Source organism: Ursus maritimus, unplaced genomic scaffold (genome assembly GCF_017311325.1).
Source record: "Ursus maritimus isolate PB19 unplaced genomic scaffold, ASM1731132v1 scaffold_19, whole genome shotgun sequence".
Lineage (NCBI taxonomy): Eukaryota > Metazoa > Chordata > Mammalia > Carnivora > Ursidae > Ursus > Ursus maritimus.
In genome coordinates, this window is record NW_024424341.1 from 52,632,620 (window position 1) to 52,652,188 (window position 19,569).

Consider the following 19,569-nt stretch of genomic DNA (forward strand, 5'->3'; position numbering starts at 1 on the left):
TAGCCATGCTTATTTTGAAAAAGTACAAAAGGGAGGACTCCCACTTCCTGACTGCAAAGCTACAGTAACCAAAATAGCAGGGGTTTGGTATAAAGACATACATAGAGACCAATGGAATAGGATGGGCACCCCAGAAACAAACCCTGGCATACGATGTCCAGTGATTTTCTAAAAGGGTGTCATGACCATTCAATGGAGAAAAGAATCTATTCAACCAATGGCGTTGGAAACACTGAATATCCATGCAAATGAATGAAGTTGGACTCAAATTACACCATGTACAAATATTAATGTATAATAGATAAAAAATCTAAACATAAGAGTCAAATGTAAAAGTCTTAGAAGAAAACATAAAGCAAAAACTTTTTTTTTTAAAGATTTTATTTATTTATTCGACAGAGATAGAGACAGCCAGCGAGAGGGAACACAAGCAGGGGGAGTGGGAGAGGAAGAAGCAGGCCCATAGCAGAGGAGCCTGATGTGGGACTCGATCCCATAACGCCAGGATCACACCCTGAGCCAAAGGCAGACGCTTAACCGCTGTGCCACCCAGGCGCCCCAAAGCAAAAACTTTTTGAAATGGGAGATCCCAATGGAGTTTCATACATACGACACCCAAAGCAAAGATAACAAAAGAAAAAGATGTATGGATTGTATGAAAATGGAAAACTTCTGTGCATCACAAGACACAATCCGGAGAGTGGTGGCACTGTTCATTTGGAATGACAGGATATAGGGATGAAATGCACAGCATAGGAAATATAGTCAATGGTATTTTGATGGGGCTGCATGGCGACGGATGGGAGCTATATTGTGTTGAGGAGGGCATAACGCATAGAGTTGTCCAATCATATGTTGTACATGTGCAACTATGTCACACTGTGTGTCAACTAAAATTCACTAAAGGAAAAAAAAGTGCAGCAACCCATGGATTGGAAGGAAACATTTGCAAATCATATCTGGTAAGAGAGTAATATCTGGATTATAAAAAAGACATCTGCAATTCAACAACAAAAAGCAACTTGACCCAGATTATCCTTCTTCTTCCCCATTTGCAAAGCCCCCTTCTATGCATGGGGCTCTCTGGAGCTGAGAAAACCCCTCCCCACATTCCAGGCTGAAGCAAAGTTCTGCCATGACAAATCAGATGGCAAAGGGATGAAGGGTCTGCTGACATGTAATGGGGGAGTTCAGGCACAGATCAGGGATTTGCTTGTGGGAAATAACTTCCTCTAGGCTCTTTTCTGAAAGTCAGACAGACCTTCACCACAGCATCAGTGCAGACACTCCAGGGATCCACTTTCCAGAGACTGTGATAGTTTTGACTGTGGTCTTATTGAGGTGAGTGCCAGAGTTAGGGACGAGGCTGGTATAGGGTCCACTATCATTCGAGTGAGGTTGGAGATAAAGAGCTCCTGTGTGGATGGCTGGGGACTCCCATTGATAAGCCAAGAGTACCATATGGGTGGGTTAGAGGCTGCATGGCAGGAGAGTCTGAGGCTGGCCCCTAGAGGGTAATAGGAGTCTAAGGGGGAAATGGTGGGGGCATCCGGGCCATCTGGAACAAACAGAATAAAGCCACAGGTGATGTAATCCAAGGGAAGGGGAAGCTCCTGGTCTGTATTAGGGCCACAGTGTCCCTCCGAGCTGGGTCAGGAAAAGCTGGGGCCCTGGAGACAGATCTGGTGTTAATCCATCATTCGGGGTGTGTGTGTGAGTGTGCATGGGTGTGTGTGTGTGTGTGTGTGTGTGTCTCCTGCTGGTCAAGGTCAGCGGCATGACCACACTACCTCAGCGCCTCTGAACTTAATTTCCTCTGTTTTGAACACTCTTCCTCACATGTCTGTCACTCACTCCCTCGGATACCTGTTCACACTCAGGGGGTCCTGGGGAGAGACCCACCCTGACCGCCTCCTCTAAAGACCCTCTGTCTTCACGTTCTGACCTTTCCCTGCTCTGTCCCTTCCTGGTGCTTGTCAGTACCTGACCTCACATTCTAGATGTCTCTGTGTGTCTGTCTTCCTCCCCATAGAAGTGAGCTCGGGGAGGACAGGGGCTCTCTGATCTGTGCTGTACCCCAGTGGTGGGGCAGGCTGCAAACACCTGGGGCTGAATGATTGTGTCCCCAGTATCCTCTGCATCTGGCGTTTATCTGGCAGGATCTAATGTTGGTGGGAAGGGGCAGCGATTAGGGTCCCTGGTTGTTGTTATCATCAGTTTCCCAAATTCAGTCCTCAGTGATGAGTAACTTAGGAAACAGACTTTGCCTCACCACTTCCAGATCATGTGATTTTCCTGTTGCTGAGCCGGCTCCCCAGTCCTGCCCTGCTCCCCTGTCCCCTCTCAGAGCCCTGTCCTCCACAGGAGTCCCCAGCCAGCCTCTTTCTCCCATCCTCTGGCCCCCTCCCAGGGATCATCTCTCTCACCTGCCATCAGGAGCTCCTGCCAGGGGACATGTCTTCCTCTGGGAGGGGCTGAGGGGTCTCCATGGTGCCTGTGGCCCGCTCTGTCCCTCCCACTGTGAGAAGAGCTTCTGCTCCAGAAAAGCTCAGTGGCACTGCTGTCCTGTCAGCTCTGCTGCCCTTCCTCCCTCTGTGCTGAGTGGCCTGTGGAGGCAGGAGCTCTGGGCTGGGTCACATGGGCCAGGGGCATGGTTTCTGCCAGGTCCCCTCCCCTCCCTTCGCCACCTGTTCCTCCTGAATCCCTTGTCCTCTTCTTCCCCTTTTATTTCTCTCTACATTTCAGTTCCCTGGGAAGTGCTGAGGCCTCTTCCTCTTCAGCTGTGATTTCCCACCATATGGGAGAGCATGCACGCCCTTGTTTGGACAAGCACAATGCTGTGGTGTTGGGGTCCGGTGACCCTGCAGCTCAGGGGCACACTGTAGGGTCAGCACCCCCACAGCCCTCTCTCCTCCCCGTGTCACTTTCTCTTCAGAGCAGGAGCCTGGGGGCTGCCTCAGGAACTGTCGTCACAGGGATGTCACCACCACTGTGCGCTGGAGTCACCTGTGGAACTTTATCAAGACTGTGAACGCCCAGCTGACACCTAGAAATGCTGCTTCAGCAGATGCCCGCCAGGCTGAGACCCCATGATGTGGGGGTGGTGCCGCCGCTCCCTCTCCTGTGCCCACGGAGGGTCTGCAGATCCTGTGAAAATGCAGATTCTGACTCAGCAGGTGTGGTGTGGACCCCAGAGTTGGCCTCTAACAAGCTCCCAGGTGATGCTGGTCATCCCGGCCCGGGGAGCACACTGTGAATAGCCAGACTGAGGGGGACCCGGTTCCCTTAGAGGATGGCCCTTCTCCCTACTCCCAGTTGGCCTCTGCTGTGCCCTGGCCTTGAGTCTGTGGGCACCACACACAGAGTCCTAGGGTCCCCAAATCCAGGGGATTTGTAACAGAGAAGCCCCACTGGGCATCGGTCTCCCCCGTGTTCTCACAGGCTCTGGGGAGTTGGACGGACTCCTGGCAACAAGGTCCCAGACATAACTCTGGGGGTAAGAAAGGGGCAGGCCAGGTGAGGACTGGTGAGGGACCCACAAACCGTCCCTGGTGTCCCCAGCCTGCCTCTGGTTCCAGAGTCAGAGACCCAGGACCAGGTGACTCAGGAGCTAGTTCTCAGGTCGGAAGTGGTTTCCTGTGTGTCCTGGGATGAGTGGAGGTGGTGGGAGGTCAGGAGGCTGGGCTCCCAGGAAGGTTTTGAGGAGACCCTCCGTCTCCGTGTCTTTTGGCTGAACTGTGGCCCAGAGACTGTCCATGTGCTCCTGAGCGTCCTGGGGTGCCCGTGTCCTCTGCCGGGGGGACTTTCCTGTGGTCACCCTGCCTCCCCCATGAGTGGTGCCAGGTAGCAATGGGGGGTACACAGGGACCCTTGACAGATCAGGATGCTGCTAGAGACCTAGAGAGAGAGGTGGGTGGGGGAATGTGTGAAATAGGAGATGGGGATTAAGGAGGACACCGGCTGTGATGAGCACCAGGTTTGTATGGAAGTGTCAAATCAGTATATTGTACTCCTAAAACTACTAATACACTGCATGTCAACTACTTGGAATTTATTTTATTTTATGATTTTTAAAAAGGATTTTACTTATTTATTTGAGAGAGAAGGAGGGGGAGAGGGTGCAGAAGCAGGGGGAGAGGCAGAGGGAGAAGCAGACTCCCTGCTGAGGAGGGAGCCCGATGGGAGGCTGGATCCCAGGACCCCGGGATCATGACCTGAGCCAAAGCAGACCTTTAACTGATTGAGCCACCCAGGCGCCCCTGTTTCGTTGTATTTTTTGAATTTTAAAGATTTATTTTTTTGAGTGAGAGGGAAGGAGAGAGAGCGGGGGGAGGAGCAGAGGGAGAGGGTCTCCAGCAGATTGCCCCTTAAGCATGGAGCCCCTGGAGGGGCTCAAACCCACGATCCAACTAAAACCAATAATCAGATTAACAACCCACTGAGCCACCCAGGTGTCCCAAGGAACTGGAATTTAAATAAAAACCTAGGGGCGCCTGAGTGGCTCAGTCGTTAAACGTCTGCCTTTGGTAAATATATGCATGTGCCTGCACACACATCTTTTTCATTATATATATATGATTTTTGATGTATCATTTGGATGTAACAGGTATCATAATACTTCACCCTAACTACTTCAGCCTGTATCTCATCAGAACCTGGATTTTTTCCTATATATCCACAGTACGATGATGACGCCCCCCCCCCCAGTTTGATATTAGTACAACAATATAATCTAATAGGAAGTCTGTATTCACTTCCTATTACTACTGTAACCAATTACCACAAAGACGGCGGCTTAGAAGCAACAGACATTTACCGTCTTACAGTTCTGGAGTTCAGAAGTCCAAGGCGGGATTTACTGGACTAAAATAAAGATATTGGCGGGGCCACATTCCTTTCTGGAGGTTCTAGGGGTGGTCAATTTCTTGCCTTCTCCAGTTTCTGGAGTCTGCCCATACTTCTTGATTTTGGTCTCTTGGTGCTCAGCGGGTAGTCTTCCTCCCTCTCCCTCAGCCCCTCCCCTTGCTCCTGAGTGCTCTCTCTCTCTCTCTCTCTGGGCCTCCCTCAAATAAATAAATAAATCTTTTTGAAAGGAAGAATCTAACATTGGTGCCACTGGATACCAGAAATAGGATAAAAGAATGGACTGAAAAAAGTACCTGAAGAAATAATGGTCCAAAGAGCTGAGTGAACCCCGAACACGATAAGCAGTCACGCTAAGATACGTCGCAAACTTCTGGAAACTAAAGATAAGAGAAAAAAGAATCTTTGAGAACAGCCAGAGAAACAACCCATTGCATATGAAGGAACACTGAGTTAGTGGCGGTAGGTCTGTATCTGACAGCATGGAGGCAGAAGGAAGCAGCAGGTTTCTCAAGTCCACTACAAATCCTGTATCTGGCAGAACGATCTTCAGGAGGAAAGAGGAACTAAGGAAATTTTCCGATGAAGGAAGAACATGGAATTGGCTGCTCGCTGACCTACTGTGAAAGAATAGCCAAGGGAAAGATGTCCCGTTCATCCTTCTCTGTGGCTAATGTTTCCTGTCATATCTGAAAGCTAACCGAATTTCCTTGTTTTGAAGAAAACTCTGCCGCCAAGATGGGGCTCAAACTCATGAGCCCGAGATCAAGAGACACACGCTCCACCCACCAAGCCAGAGAGGCGCCCATGACCAAATTTGAAATAACTGAAATCAGGCTATGTTCTCTGAAAATAGTAATCAAACTAGAAATCAGCAATAGAAAGACACCAGAAAAATCTTTGAAACATTGGAAAGCAAGGTACGTATTTGTCAATAATCTGTGGGTCAAAGAGAAAGTCTCAAGGGAAATTTTAAAAATACACAGAGTTAAATTATGTACATTAAAAACAAATCTCCACCATTTGTGGGATACAAATTATGCTGCGCTGAGAGGGGAATTTGTAGCATGAAATGCTTACGTTACAGAAGAGGAAATATCTCAATAATCTAAGCTCTTACCACAATACCTAGGAAAATAAGAGCAAAGTGAATTAAAAGCAGAAAGAAAGAAATTGTCACAGTAAGAGCACCCAGGTGACCCTTCTGTTGGCCACTATGAGTGGACAGAATGGACCCGAGCCCCATGGAAGGGCAGGGCTGGTCTGTAGCATCAGAGTTGGTTCTGTGGGTGGGATGGGAAAGAGAAAGATGGGGGTGACAGTGAGGGCCCAATGTGTTCTCTTCCTCTGAGGGGTCATAGGCAGATGTAGGAACCCTCAGATGTTGAATTCTCCCCGGGGAAATCTTCAGGCCCCACTTGTCCCTTGGGTGGAAGGTCTGCCCTGCTGGGAAGGGCAGGCAGATGGCAAAGGATTCTGACACCAGGCACAGGGCTCAGCAAGGAGGAGCTGGGAGAACAGCCCAGGGTTCTGCTGAGTCCTGCTGCCTAGGGGGTCAGCTGGGGCTTGGTAAACAGGAGGCTGTGCTCAGGGGTGCTCCAGGCTGGGTCATGGGTGTGTTTCCAAGGTCAGGCACCAAGGGTCAGAAGTTAATCATGAAACATGCCGTCCTTATTGTACACAAGAGAGGGTCCAGACACTCAGGGCCCAGGAGGTTGCCTAAGAGGCTGGAGCACCTCCTAGCATCCTTGAGGCCACCCTCTGGGGCAGCAGTCAGCCACGCAGGAAGCTGTAATCGATGTGCCAAGAAGTAACATCCGGACGTGAGCAAAGGGTTTACGATTCACATGAGAGCAGAATCGGGTTGTCCCTGTGATAGCATTCTGCCTCGCTGCATCTTTCTTCTGTAGGATAGAAATGGGCAGCCTCCACGTATTGCATGGTGCACTGGGTGTTATACACAACTAATGAATCATCGAGCCTTACATCGGAAACCGGGGATGTACTGTATGGTGACTAACATAATATAATAAAAAATCATTAAAAAAATAATAATAATAAAAAATAGAAAATTCCTCATTTGAAAAAAAAAGAAAAAAAGAAAAAAAGAAATGGGCAGCTTCTCCCCCAGTCCCTCACTGCCTCCTCCCTGCTCCACTCCTGGGGGGAGGGAGGCTGAGATACTGTCCATGGTGCTGATGAACTCCAGCTTTTCCCAGGGCTTTGAACCCTTAATCTCCTCTGTCTACAGACTTTCCATTCTTGACAAGGAGCATTAGGAACCAGGAAGAGGTGGAGAGGGTAGCAGGGAGTGTGGACTGGCCTCTGTCTCCATCACTCAGGGCAGGGAGGGTGTTGTGGCCATCACCTCAGGAAGTGACTCCACAGTCAGATGACCAAGTCCAGGCTGCCCACCAGCAGTTTGTAGAGAAGGCTGGTGATGAACCTGAACCTTGGTCCATGTGCCTGAATATCCTCAGGGCCTAGAGCTGGTTCTCTGGTTCCGAATGTGGCTTCTCACCCCCTTAGAGTCCTGGGTCTCAGGGGGCCCCAGGCATTTGGGAAACTAAGAAGCCACTTCTGCTTTGTGTTTAATCTGGCAGTAAATGTTTGTGTCGCGGTGTTGTAATTCCTATAAAAGAAGAAGAGGACTCTGAGCCACTGTCACCTCCTTAGAACATATCTGGTTTACTTTTCGGTTCTAGACTCATGTGGGCTGCTCTCTGAGAGCCTGGCTGTGTCACAGGTTTCTGACCCAGGCCCCTCATTCCTCCCAGTACCCCCCCATTTCCCATTTGTTCTGCTGTTTCTTGAACCTGAAATCACAGCCAGGGTCAGGCTGGGGGAAGGTCTTCAGCCCCCTTGGCTTCTGGGACCAGAACATTCATTGCCCACACTCACCTGATAGATAGGAACGCTTGTGGTGGGGCTGGGCAGGGAATCCTAGACAGAAAAGAATGGGAGTTGGTAGGCAGAGAGGGAGGGTCATTTCTCTACAGAAGTACAGTTCTGCCTTTTGAACTGCCTTCTCCAAGCCTATTGACCATTACCCCTGCCCACTGCACCCTATGCCCCTATCCTCTTAGCCCAGGACCCCTGGCTGTTGCTCCCATGGCCACCCTGCCCCTTGCTGGACTCCAGGTTCTCCTTTGGCCAATTCAGGGGAGCAGGGACAACTCAGGACATGGTAGGGGGTGGTCCTGCCCCTGAAAAGGGTCTAGTCCTGGCCAGAACAGGCAAGCCCTGTTCTGGCTATTCTGTGGGAAGCAGGGTCTGCTCCATGTTGTTGAATTGGTCGGTTGCCCTGCCTTGAGGCTGCACATCAAGGACCCCAGTGGAAAGAGTGATGGTGGTGGTGGGGAACAGCTTACCGGGGATGTGGAGCTTCTGGGTGGACCGTGGCCTGGGAACAGAGACAGGAGTTAGCACCCAGGGCTCTGAAGAAGCTTGGACCCACCTTCCCAGGAGGGGATATTCCACAGCTTTCAAAGGACAGGGAAGCAGGAGCACCCTCAGGGAGAGACCATTTTAGGGTCCAGTGAAGGCCAGGTATTGACCTATGAGCCAAATTCCACACACCAGGGAGTATAGCCAGTTGAGACCCCCAGTGTTTCTCTCTAGAGAAATGTTCAGAGACTCCAGAGCAATGACTGGCAGGAGTGGACATTGGGCATGACTCGGGGCTTCCCTTCCTCCCGGGCTGAAGAGATACTTACAGGGGGTGGATGCTGGGCACCAGAGCTCTCTGAGATCATGCCAGCCACTGACCCTAGGAAAGATCAGGCTTATGTGTGAGGGGTGCAGGGAGAGGTCACAGCTTTGGTATTAAACAGGGGATAAGCAGTATCCTCATTCCAGGAAGGGTTAGAGACCTCCTGTCTCTACCAGTGCTGTTTAGCAGAGAAGGGCCCAGAAGAGGGAATAAGGAAAGGCCTTTGGAGAATATCCTCGAACCACAGGGGAAGACCCACAGGCTGATGAGTGACTAGGAGTAAGTGTCCTCAGGAGGGATGGAGGACCCAGGAAAGAAATCAAACATGATGGGTTGACTGAGTGGAAGCTTCAAGGCTATAGCTGCATATAGAAGACACTTGGGGAGCCCTGGGTATGTTGGACCCCTAAATGTGGGGCTCTGCTGTGGCCAGACCCTCCCCACTCAGGCCAGGAGATGCTGAAATGTGACAGTGCCTTGTCCTCTTCTCCATCTGCCTGGACAAGAGGCATAAAGGACATCCCAGGGCCTCAACCTGGCTAACCCAGGTCTCTGGTTTCACACATCAGAGGCTGTGGTTCCTACAGCTGCCATTTGAGGGATGACCCCATCTGGCCTGTCTGGCTCTTCCACTCTTCATTGCGTGACTCTGCCGAGTACCACCCTCAGATCCTGAGGCTGCAAATCCCCCTCACAGGGCATGTGGACTTAAAGAAACCATGGGAGGTGTTGTTTACTGAGTACTTAGTCCTGTCAGCACTGCTGTAGCATTGCCAAGTGAACCTGGACAACCCTGAGAGGTTGTTCCTTAATGGTCCCTAATGTATAACTAGGGAACATGTGAAGGAAGCACCCCGGTCAACAGCTGCTGAGGAAGGAGCCAGAGGGAATGAGACAGGAAATTCCAGGGGGTAGTTGGGAGGTCTGGAGTAGCCAGTCCAGAATCCTTGGTCAGTATGGGGTCTCCTCCTGGCCAGGGGTCTGCTGCAGGACAGGATTAGTGTGTGGGAAATCCCGTCATACCTTCCAGTCCTTGTGCGGAGCAGGAGACACCCCAGGGCCACTGTCAGTGCCAGTGCGACCAGGACCCCCACAGCGATGCCAATGATGGACCCCACAGGGAGACCTGTGGTACTTCTTCCATCTGAATGAAGAAGAAAAAGGGAGAGGAATGAGTCCCAAGTCAAATCTGGGGAAGCCAGGAGGGGCCATGGGTAAAGGGCCTGGTTAGGGAGGAAGAAAGGCCTTGAGGTTTGACTGCTGTGTGTGTTATCACCACAGTGTTTCATCCCTTTGGCCACTGCAACTTTTCTGTTCCTCAGAGTGAAACCCTGGACTTGCTTTAATCTTCACATTGTACCCACAGCCCTGGGGACAGTGATGGCATCCTGTTTATTTTCCTTTCTCATGAAGCCTCTTCCCCTGTGTCTTCTGCTCCATCACCATTGATGGTCTTAGAGGGAGGCCCTTACCTGTCCACTCTTCACTGATTAAAGAGAATAACATTAGCTGACTGCTTTCGAGGTCAGCTCTGTGCCAGGCACGTGGGAAATGCGTTACCTCTTATCTGCTGCTTCCCTGCACATGAGGGGGCCGGGTGTCATCACCACTGTGCAAAATGAGCATCTGAGTGTGTAACGGGCTTCAGTAAATCAGTGAAGGCCTCACAGCTGGAATGTGATCAGACAACACTGAATCCCAATTCCCTGAGACATTACAGCTAGTAACAAAAACGTGACTAACAAAAGAGCAATAGGTGCTAAGTTTGATTGAGCCTCAATCTGTGTATAACGCTGTCTCAAGATTTCATCTCATGAATTCATATGAACAACCCTCACAACTGCCCTAAGATCCAGCTGTTCTTTCCAGTTTTAGAGATGAGGAAACTGAGGTTCAGGAGTTTGAGCATCTTGCCTGAGGTCCAACAGCTGGTACATATCAGAACTGAGATACTAACAAGATTCGTCTAATTCTGGGGAATATTATCCACACTGACCTAGAGGCTCTGAAGGAGGCTCCCACCTCCTCCAGGCCAGCATCCATTTCACACCGCCTGCCAGTAAAATATACAGGGAAGATGCGGCAGAGGTCGAGGGTCACTTGCAGCTCACATCCAGCCTGATGGGGTTACTTTTGTAGCAATTGACCAGATTGGAGTCCTCACACTCTAATTCCCTGCATCCTCCCTCCTGACAGGATCTATGGTGAGGGTGCTATTGTCCTGCGACAGCTTCATCCTCTCCATTAGCTTTAGACTCTGACCATTGAGAACCAGTGGATGGAGACACTAGGATTATGTGTGGAGCAGGTCAGGACCACAGAGTCCTTATGTTCTGTGACTATGGCATTGTTGGCCTGGACAAAGGGCTGAGCCATTGGCTCTGTGGAGAAACACAGGATGTTATGGAATGAGAATCAGTTTGGAAATGGGGCCACATCCTTCCTCTGAGATGCAAGCCACAGCGAGCTCTGTAATGGGCGCTGAAGGGATGGCCTTTTTGTCTGTCCAGAGAAGCCCGAGTATCTTTGTTCAGGTGACGATCTGTAAGGAGAGGGCAGTACCTTTCCTCTGACGCTCAGTCATGTGTCTCTTCTGCCTGGACATCTCTGTAGTATCAGCACCAGGAACCTTCTAGCCCACATGGCTGGCAGCCTTTATTATGAGGAATTCTTTCCCATTGAGTTTTGTGTGACTTTCGTGTTCTTGACTTGAAAGATCAGGCCATTCCTTATATACCTTTCCAATATGTTGGGGGAGGAAGACTCACACCCTTTATACCTCCGTGTCCAAGGCAGCTTTATGTAAAGTAGGGAAGCCATTTACACTGTTACAATTAACTACGGAATGAGAGCTGACTGCCCCCTCTTCTTTAACTTAGGAATCAAAATGTTTTCAATCTACAGGATTTCTCACCTTGAAGAAGACTCTTACTTCCAAATCTGTGGATTGACTCTCATGGTGAAAACTCATGTAGAGAAGAGGTTACTGTATACAGAATACTGGCACTCTTACAAATAGAAGGAAACTACTGCAACATAATAAAGGCCCCATAAGAAACACCGAAAGCTACCATCATCTCCATGATGAAACACTAAAAACCTTTCTTCCAACATCAGGTAGAAGTTAAACATGCTACTCTCAACATCCGTATTCAACACAGTACAGAAGTCCAGTCCAGGGGCGCCTGGGTGGCACAGCGGTTAAGCGTCTGCCTTCAGCTCAGGGCGTGATCCTGGCATTACAGGATCGAGCCCCACATCAGGCTCCTCTGCTTGAGCCTGCTTCTTCCTCTCCCACTCCGCCTGCTTGTGTTCCCTCTCTCGCTGGCTGTCTCTATCTCTGTCGAATAAATAAATAAAATCTTTAAAAAAAAAAAAAGAAGTCCAGTCCAAAATAATTAGGAGGAAAAAAACACAGAATACGATGAAATTGGAAAGAATAAGTACAATCATGTCTGCTCATAGACAACATGAAATTTTATGTACAAAATACTGAAGATTCCACAAAAAACTGCTGAACTAATAAACAATTTCAACAACTTTGCAGGCTACAAAATCAACACAAAAATCACTGTGTTCCTGACACTAACAGTGACGTACCCGAAAAAGAAAATTGGAAAACAATTCTATTTGCAATAACATTAAAAAGAAGAAAATTCTTAGGAAAAAGGAATCAAATACTTAGGATTTAACTTAATTACTGAGTCAATAGACTGTTTATGGAAATCAATAAAACATTGATGAAAGAAATGATAGAGGATGCAAATAAATGGAAAGACATCCCATGTTCATGGATGATGAGACTTAATATTGTTAAGATGACAGTGCTATCCAAAGAGATCCGTGGATTCAATGTAATCTCTATCAAATACTTTTTTAAATGATTTTATTTTTAAGTAATCTCTATACGCAATGTGGGGCTGAAACCCACAACATCAAGGTCAAGAGTTGCCACCCACTGACTGAGCCAGCCAGGTGTCTCCCTATGAAAATCTGAAGGAAATATTTAGCAGAAATAGGAATTTCCAAAAATTCACATGGAATCTCAGGGGCCTGAAATAGCCATACTTATTTTGAAAAAGTACAAAAAGAAGGACTCCCACTTCCTGACTGCAAAGCTACAGTAACCAAAATAACCGGGGTCCGGTATAAAGAGAGACATAGCGATGAATGGAATAGAATAGGCACCCCAGAAACAAACCCTGGCATATATGGTCCAACGATTTTCCAGAAGGTTGTCATGACCATTCAATGGAGAAAAAAATCTATTCAACCAATATTGTGGGGAATACTGGATATCCATGCAAATGAATGAAGTTGGACTCCAATTACACCATGTACAAATATTTATGTAAAGTAGATAAAAAAAACTAAACATGAGAGTCAAATGTAAAAGTCTTAGAAGAAAACATAAAGCAAGAACTATTTGAAACTGAAGACCCCAATGATTTCATACTTATGACACCCAAAGCAAAGACAATAAAAGAAAAAGTAGATGGATTGGATTGCATCAAAATGGAAAACTTCTGTGCATCACAAGACACAATCCAGAGAATGGTAGCACTAGTTTTGGAATGAACAGGATATAGGGATGAAATGCACAGCATAGGAAATACAGTCAATGGTATTTTGATGGGGCTGCATGGTGACGGATAGGAGCTATAATGTGTTGAGAAGAGCGTAACACATAGAGTTGTCCAATCACTATGCTGTACAAGTGAAACTATGTTACACTATGTATCAAGTAAAGTTCACTAAAGAAAAAAATAGTGTCGGCAACCCATGGTTTGGAAGGAAATATTTGCAATCATATCTGGTAAGAGGTTAGTATCTGGATTATATAAAGGATATTTGCAATTCAACAATAGAAGCAACTTGACCCTGAGGATCCTTCTACTTCCCCATTTGCAAAACCTTCTTCTATACATGGGGCTCTCTGGAGCTGAGAAAACCCGTCCCCACCTTCCAGGCTGATCCAAGCTCTGCCATGACAAATCAGAAGGCAGGGAGGAAAGGTCTGCTGACATGTAATGGGCGCGTGCAGGCACAGATTAGGGATTTGCTTGTGGGAAAAAGCTCTTCTAGGCTCTATTCTGAAAGCCAGACAGACCTTCACCACAGCATCAGTGCAGAAGCTCCAGGGATCCACTTACCAGAGACTGTGATAGTCTTGACTGTGGTCTTACTGAGGCGAGTGCCCGAGTTAGAGGCGACGCAGGTATAGGCTCCACTATCATTCACAGTGACGTTGGGGATAAAGAGCTCCTGTGTGGATGTCTGGGGCCTCCCATTGACAAGCCAAGAGTACCGTGCAGGTGGGTTAGAGGCTGCGTGGCAGGAGAGCATGAGGCTGGTCCCTGGATGGTAATAGGAGTCTGAGGGGGAAATGGTGGGGGCGTCCGGGCCATCTGGAGCAAACAGAATAAAGCCACAGGTGATGTAATCTGAAGGAAGGGGAAGCTCCTGGTCTGTATTAGTGCCACACTGCCCCTCTGAGCTGAGTCCCAAACTTGTCTGAGAAAGTCCCAACCAGAAGCCCCCTGTGTTCACTGAGCCTGGGTCTGAGACAGTCACCTGTGTCCCCTCACAGGTTGGTGACCCTCTCAGGGAGGAGCAGTCCCCTCCCTGTCTTGGCTTAGGCTGGGTCTGCCGACGTTTCCCTGGGACAAGAAGCCATGGCCAGGCTGGGGGTCCAGCTGAGAGTCATGGACTCGGACCCCAGAAGGATGGATGTGGCCTGGCCTCTGGCAGTGTGGATTTGGGCTGGCAGCGTGGGCCAGGTAGGAAGGGAAGTTACTCACAGAGAACATTCAGGGTGAATGGGTCACTACGACCAGCACTCACTGGGTTCTGAGTCCCACACTCATAGGGTCCTGTGTCATTCCTTGTGACACGGTGTATAGTGAGAGTCCTGTTGTCCAGGGACAGCTGCAACCTGGCGCTGACCGGGAGGCTCTTCCTGTTTACTGACCACAGGTAGCTTGTGCTCTGAGTCTGAGGTTCACACGTTAATACTACAGGATCCGCATTCTCCACGGGGTCAGAGTTGTTGCTTGTGATGATGGGTTTGGGTAACTCCGCTGTGCAGACAACAGGAGAACATTGCCCTCGGTGGTACCTTTGATTCCCTCGCAAGCACCTTGAATCGAATTCCCAACTCTTAGCCCTCAGCCAACCTGAGTCCTTCAAGCATAAGGCAGGTCTGTGTATCTCAAGACAAATGCATGAGGATCTGAGCCTCAAAGAAAGTAAAACCCCTGCTCTGTGTGTCTGATGGCACAGGCTTCTGCAATGTCAATTACAGAACAGCATTGGGTCATGGAGACATAAGACAGAGTCACAGACAGCCCCGGACCTCTCCTGGAGCTTCACTGACCTGACAGCCCAGCCTGGGGATGGGGTCTGAGCAGAAAGGACACCCGGGGACACCAGGAACAAGCCCGGAGATCAGTTCAGTACTCAGGCCAGGTCCTGCAGGGGGTGTTCTGCCCGCTGTTTGATAATGAGTGACATAGGCAGATACCCCATCCATGGCAGACCTGAGTCCAATGACCAAGCAGAGAGCGAGGGGATGAGCAGGAAGCAGGGGTGGTGAGGGATGAACGACCCATCATCTCTTCAGAGAGGCGTCCTGGGTGCAGCATCCTGGGACTTCTGGCCACACAGGCTCCCTGCCCACAGCTGGAGAGACACCCACACTGCTCACTCCTTCCCTCCTAAACAAAAGCAACTGAGTTTGTTACACGTGGACCCTGGGCTGGTTTTAGGTGCAGAGTCCGGAGGAGAAGGCAAGTGCTTTCCCTGACACCCAGTGGGACCCACAGCAACACATCAGCAATCAATCTGATCTCAAGTGCAGCCCATGGAGGTGAGTGTCCCCACCTGAGGGGCGGCCAGGTCATTCTGCCTCTGATTGTTCACGCAGGTCACATGGTTGTCGAGTAAACACAGAGTGAGCCTCCACTTGCCCTCACTGCCCACACCTGCATCCCTCCCTCTGATGGAGGAGAGGACGGGGCTGTGTCTGCACCCAGAACCCTGGGAACTCTGAAATGCTGTCACCAGTCTGAGTGACCCTGATTCAGTGACTGTGTCTCTTCGTGCCTCAGTTTCCCCTTAATGCAGTAGGAATAATGATAAATGATCTCTGCTTTCCATCCCTGTGAATTAACCCTTAAACGAACCCAAATCCCTGACCTCAATCTTGCTCTGTAGCAGCTGGCCAATCAAATGGCATCGTGTCTGCTCCTCTCCACAAGAGAAGGCCCCCTGGGCCTGATTCTTGGTGGAGGAGGAGACCCCGGAGCACCTCTTGCTCTGTTCCTCCCTGGGGGTGCTGACCTTCCTCTGCATTCCCCAAGTCCCCCACAGCACTTGGCTAATGGACTGGGGACTTTTTACGTGTGTGCTGTCCATGCTGAGTCTCAGGTGAAGGAGCAGGCTCTGCCCTCCCCAGATGTGACCCTTGAGACTGAGCACTGGCTGCTGAGCAGCTCGGGCAGCCGGGAAATGGTTGCTCCCAGTCAGCTCTGCCCGGGAGCCTAACCACATCCTGGCACAGACCCCCAGGCTCACTAGGATCAGCAGCCCCAAGGCAGTGGTCTGGGCAGGGGCTTTCTGGGCTGAGCTCTGGGGAGGAGCCCACGGAACCTCAGGCCTGGTCCTGACTGGGTCCTGTAGGGTCTTCCTCAGATGATCCCAGAGTCTGGATCCCGAGAAAGGAATTCTGACCTTAGGAAGTTTCTCCAGTGTGTGTGTCCTGCACTAATGCTCAAACCCCTACACAGGACATAATGCCGAGGGGGATGGAGGTCCCGTCCAGGCCTGTGAATCCCGTGTGTGTGACGTAGAATTCACCCCACCCAACACCAGAGATGAGAGAGAATTACTCACAGAATACCAGGATTTCTCCTGTTCCTTCTTCCACTCGAGCATTTTTCATTACGATTTGTAGGGTGTAGTTTCCTGTGTAGTTCAGGGTGACTCTCTGGAACAGCAGGGACCCATTGGGGTATATTGTCTCTCTGCCGCTGTGTGCAGGCCCTGGGGTAGTTACTTGTGTGTCTACTACATATGATAGAATTTGATGGCTGGTATTTGCAGTTTCCCCTCTGAACCAGTTACAGCCTAGAAGATCCCCAGGCAGACTGTGGACTCGCAGAAGAACGTCCTTCCCTTCGGCAGCATTGGGCGGCACCGATTCCTTAGTGAGTTGGGCAGTGGTGGGCGGGTTCCAGAAGGTTAAGAGTGAGACTAGGAGGAGGAGAGGAAATGGATCAGTGTTTGGAGCAAAGTGTTGGGAAAGAAAGCTGGGGCCCTGGACACGGAACAGGTCCTAACCCCCATTCATGGTGTGTGTGTGAGTGTGCCTGGGTATCTGTGTCTGTGTGTGTGTGTGTCTCCTGGGGGTCAAGGTCAGTGGCATGACCACACTACATCAGCACCTCTGAACTTAATTTCCTCACTTTCGAACACTCTTCCCATCATGTCGTCGCTCATCACTCCCTCCCTGCCCTCAGATACCTGTTCACACTCAGGGGATCCTCGCCAGAGGCCTGCCCTGACCCCCTCCTCTAAAGACCCTCTGTCTTCACATTCTGACCTTTCCCTGCTCTGTTCCCTTCCTGGTGCTTGTCACTACCTGACCTCACATTCTAGATGTCTCTGCATGTCTGTCTTCCTTCCCATAGAAGTGAGCTCGAGGAGGGCAGGGACTCCTCTAATCTATGCTGTACCCCAGTGGTGGGGCAGGCTGCAAACACCCGGGACTGAATGAATGTGTCCCCAGTATCCTCTGCGGCTAGCATTTATCTGTCAGGATCTCAGGTTGGTGGGAAGGGGCAGCGATTAGGGTCCCTGGTTGTTGTTACCATACGTTTCCCAAATTCAGTCCTCAGTGATGAGTAACTTATGAAATAACCCTTCCCTCACCACTTGCAGATCACGGCATTTTCCTGTTGCTGAGCCGGCTCCCCAGTCCTGCCCTGCTCTCCCGTCCATCTCAGAGCCCTGTCCTCCACAGGATTCCCAGCCCACCTCTGTCTCCCATCCTCCTGCCCACTCCCAGGGGATCATCCCTCTCACCTGCCAGCAGGAGCTCCTGCCAGGGGACATGTCCTCCTCGGGGAGGGGCCGAGGGGGGCTCCATGGTGCCTGCTGCCCGCTCTATCCTTCCCTCTGTGAGAAGAGCTTCTGCTCCAGAAATGCTCAGGAGCAGTGCTGTCCCAGTCCTGTCTACTCTGCTGTCCTTCCTCCCTCTGTGCTGAGAGGCCTCTGTGGGCAGGATTTCTGGGCAGGGTCACGTGGGTCAGGGGGTGGGGTCTCTGCCAGTTTCCCCTCCCCGCCTTCCTCACCTGTTCCTCCTGAATCCCTTGTCCTCTTCTTCCCCTTTCATTTCTGTCTACACTTCAGTTCCCTGGGAACTGCTGAGGCCTCTCCCTCTTCAGCTGTGATTTCCCACCATATGCGAGAGCACACACGCCCTTGTTTGGACAAGCGCAAGGCTGTGGTGTTGTGGTCCGGTGACCCCCACAGCTAGGGGGCACAGGGCAGGGTCAGTGCCCCCACAGCCCTCTCTCCTCCCCGTGTGGCTTTCCCTTCAGAGCAGGAGCCTGGAGGCTGCCTGAGGAACTGTCGTCACAGGGATGTCACCCCCACTGTGCACTGGAGTCACCTGTGGAACTTTATCAAGACTGTGAACGCCCAGGTGACACCTAGAAATGCTGCCTCAGCAGATGCCCAGCCAGGCGGAGACCCCATGATGTGGGGGTGGGGCCTCCTCTCAGTCTCCTTTGCCCACGGAGGGTCTGCAGATCCTGTGAAAATGCAGATTCTGACTCAGCAGGTGTGGTGTGGACCCCAGAGTCGGCCTCTATAAGCTCCCAGGTGATTCTGGTCATCCCGGCCCCGGGAGCACACTGCGAATAGCCAGACTGAGGGTGACCCGGTTCCCTTAGAGGATGGCCCTTCCCCCTACTCCCAGTTTGCCTCTGCTGTGCCCTGGCCCTGAGTCTGTTAGCACCACACAGAATGCCCCAGGGTCCCCCACATCCAGGGGATTATTTCTGTTTGAAACAGAGAAGCCCAGCTGGGCACCGGTCTCCCCAGTGTTCTCACAGGATCTGGGGAGGTTGGATTGCCTCCTGGCAACAAGGTCCCCGAGATGACTCTGGGGTGAGGAAGGGGCCGGCCGAGTTATGACTGGTGAGGGACCCAGTGTCCATCCCTGTGTGTCCCCAGCCCGGCCTCTGGTTCCAGGGACAGAGACCCAACCAGGTGTGTCAAGGGCTCAGTTCCCAGGCGGGAAGGGGGTTTCCTACATATCCTGGGAAGAGAAGAGATGGTGAGAGGCCAGGTGGCTGGGGCTCCCAGGAAGGTGTTGAGGAGAACTTCCATCTCCATGTTTGTTGACTGAACTGTGGCCCAGAGACTGTCCATGTGCTCCTGAGTGTCCTGGGCAGCCCGTGTCCTCTGCCTGGGGGACTTTCCTGTGGTCACCCTGCCTCCCCCGCAAGTGGTGCCAGGCAGGGAATGGGGAGCTGAAGAGGGATCCCTGACAGATCAGGATGGTTCTAGGGCCCCAGAAGGAGTGGGCAGGACAGAACAGGCACGTGTGAGGGACCCAGAAGGGTCTGTTAAAGAAAGGGATGGAAACCAGACTCCCCCTCCACCTCCTTAGCCAAAGCCAGCTTCAGGGTTTTATGTCCTGTGTGCTGTCTGTATGTCCCTGTGTCCCCCCTGGAGGCGATGCTGAGGGGCAGCCAGGGATGCTGACCAGGCTCCAAAGGATGTGAGGGTCCCTTCAGTTCCCTGGGAACTGCTGAGGCCTCTCCCTCTTCAGCTGTGATTTCCCACCATATGCGAGAGCACACACGCCCTTGTTTGGACAAGCGCAAGGCTGTGGTGTTGTGGTCCGGTGACCCCCACAGCTAGGGGGCACAGGGCAGGGTCAGTGCCCCCACAGCCCTCTCTCCTCCCCGTGTGGCTTTCCCTTC

At 50.9% G+C, this 19,569-nt stretch overlaps 3 protein-coding genes across 5 annotated transcripts in view; all 3 read right to left on the reverse strand.

Moving 5' to 3' along the window:
- LOC103657157 (carcinoembryonic antigen-related cell adhesion molecule 1-like) overlaps positions 1-19,569 on the reverse strand; it is a 44,957-nt gene that overhangs the window by 11,040 nt on the left and 14,348 nt on the right. The gene's annotated exons all lie outside the window — the stretch shown is intronic.
- LOC103657000 (carcinoembryonic antigen-related cell adhesion molecule 4-like) overlaps positions 1-19,569 on the reverse strand; it is a 49,229-nt gene that overhangs the window by 5,011 nt on the left and 24,649 nt on the right. The gene's annotated exons all lie outside the window — the stretch shown is intronic.
- On the reverse strand, positions 967-19,327 carry LOC103680189 (carcinoembryonic antigen-related cell adhesion molecule 6-like). Its single transcript, XM_040634065.1, has 10 exons — positions 17,660-19,327; positions 16,469-16,828; positions 14,377-14,655; positions 13,729-13,983; positions 9,599-9,719; positions 8,580-8,632; positions 8,235-8,266; positions 7,765-7,806; positions 5,160-5,243; positions 967-3,147 (listed from the first exon to the last, which is right to left on the reverse strand). The coding sequence occupies exons 1-9, from the start codon at positions 17,721-17,723 to the stop codon at positions 5,217-5,219; spliced, it is 1,233 nt and encodes a 410-aa protein (XP_040489999.1). The 5' UTR covers positions 17,724-19,327; the 3' UTR covers positions 967-3,147; positions 5,160-5,216.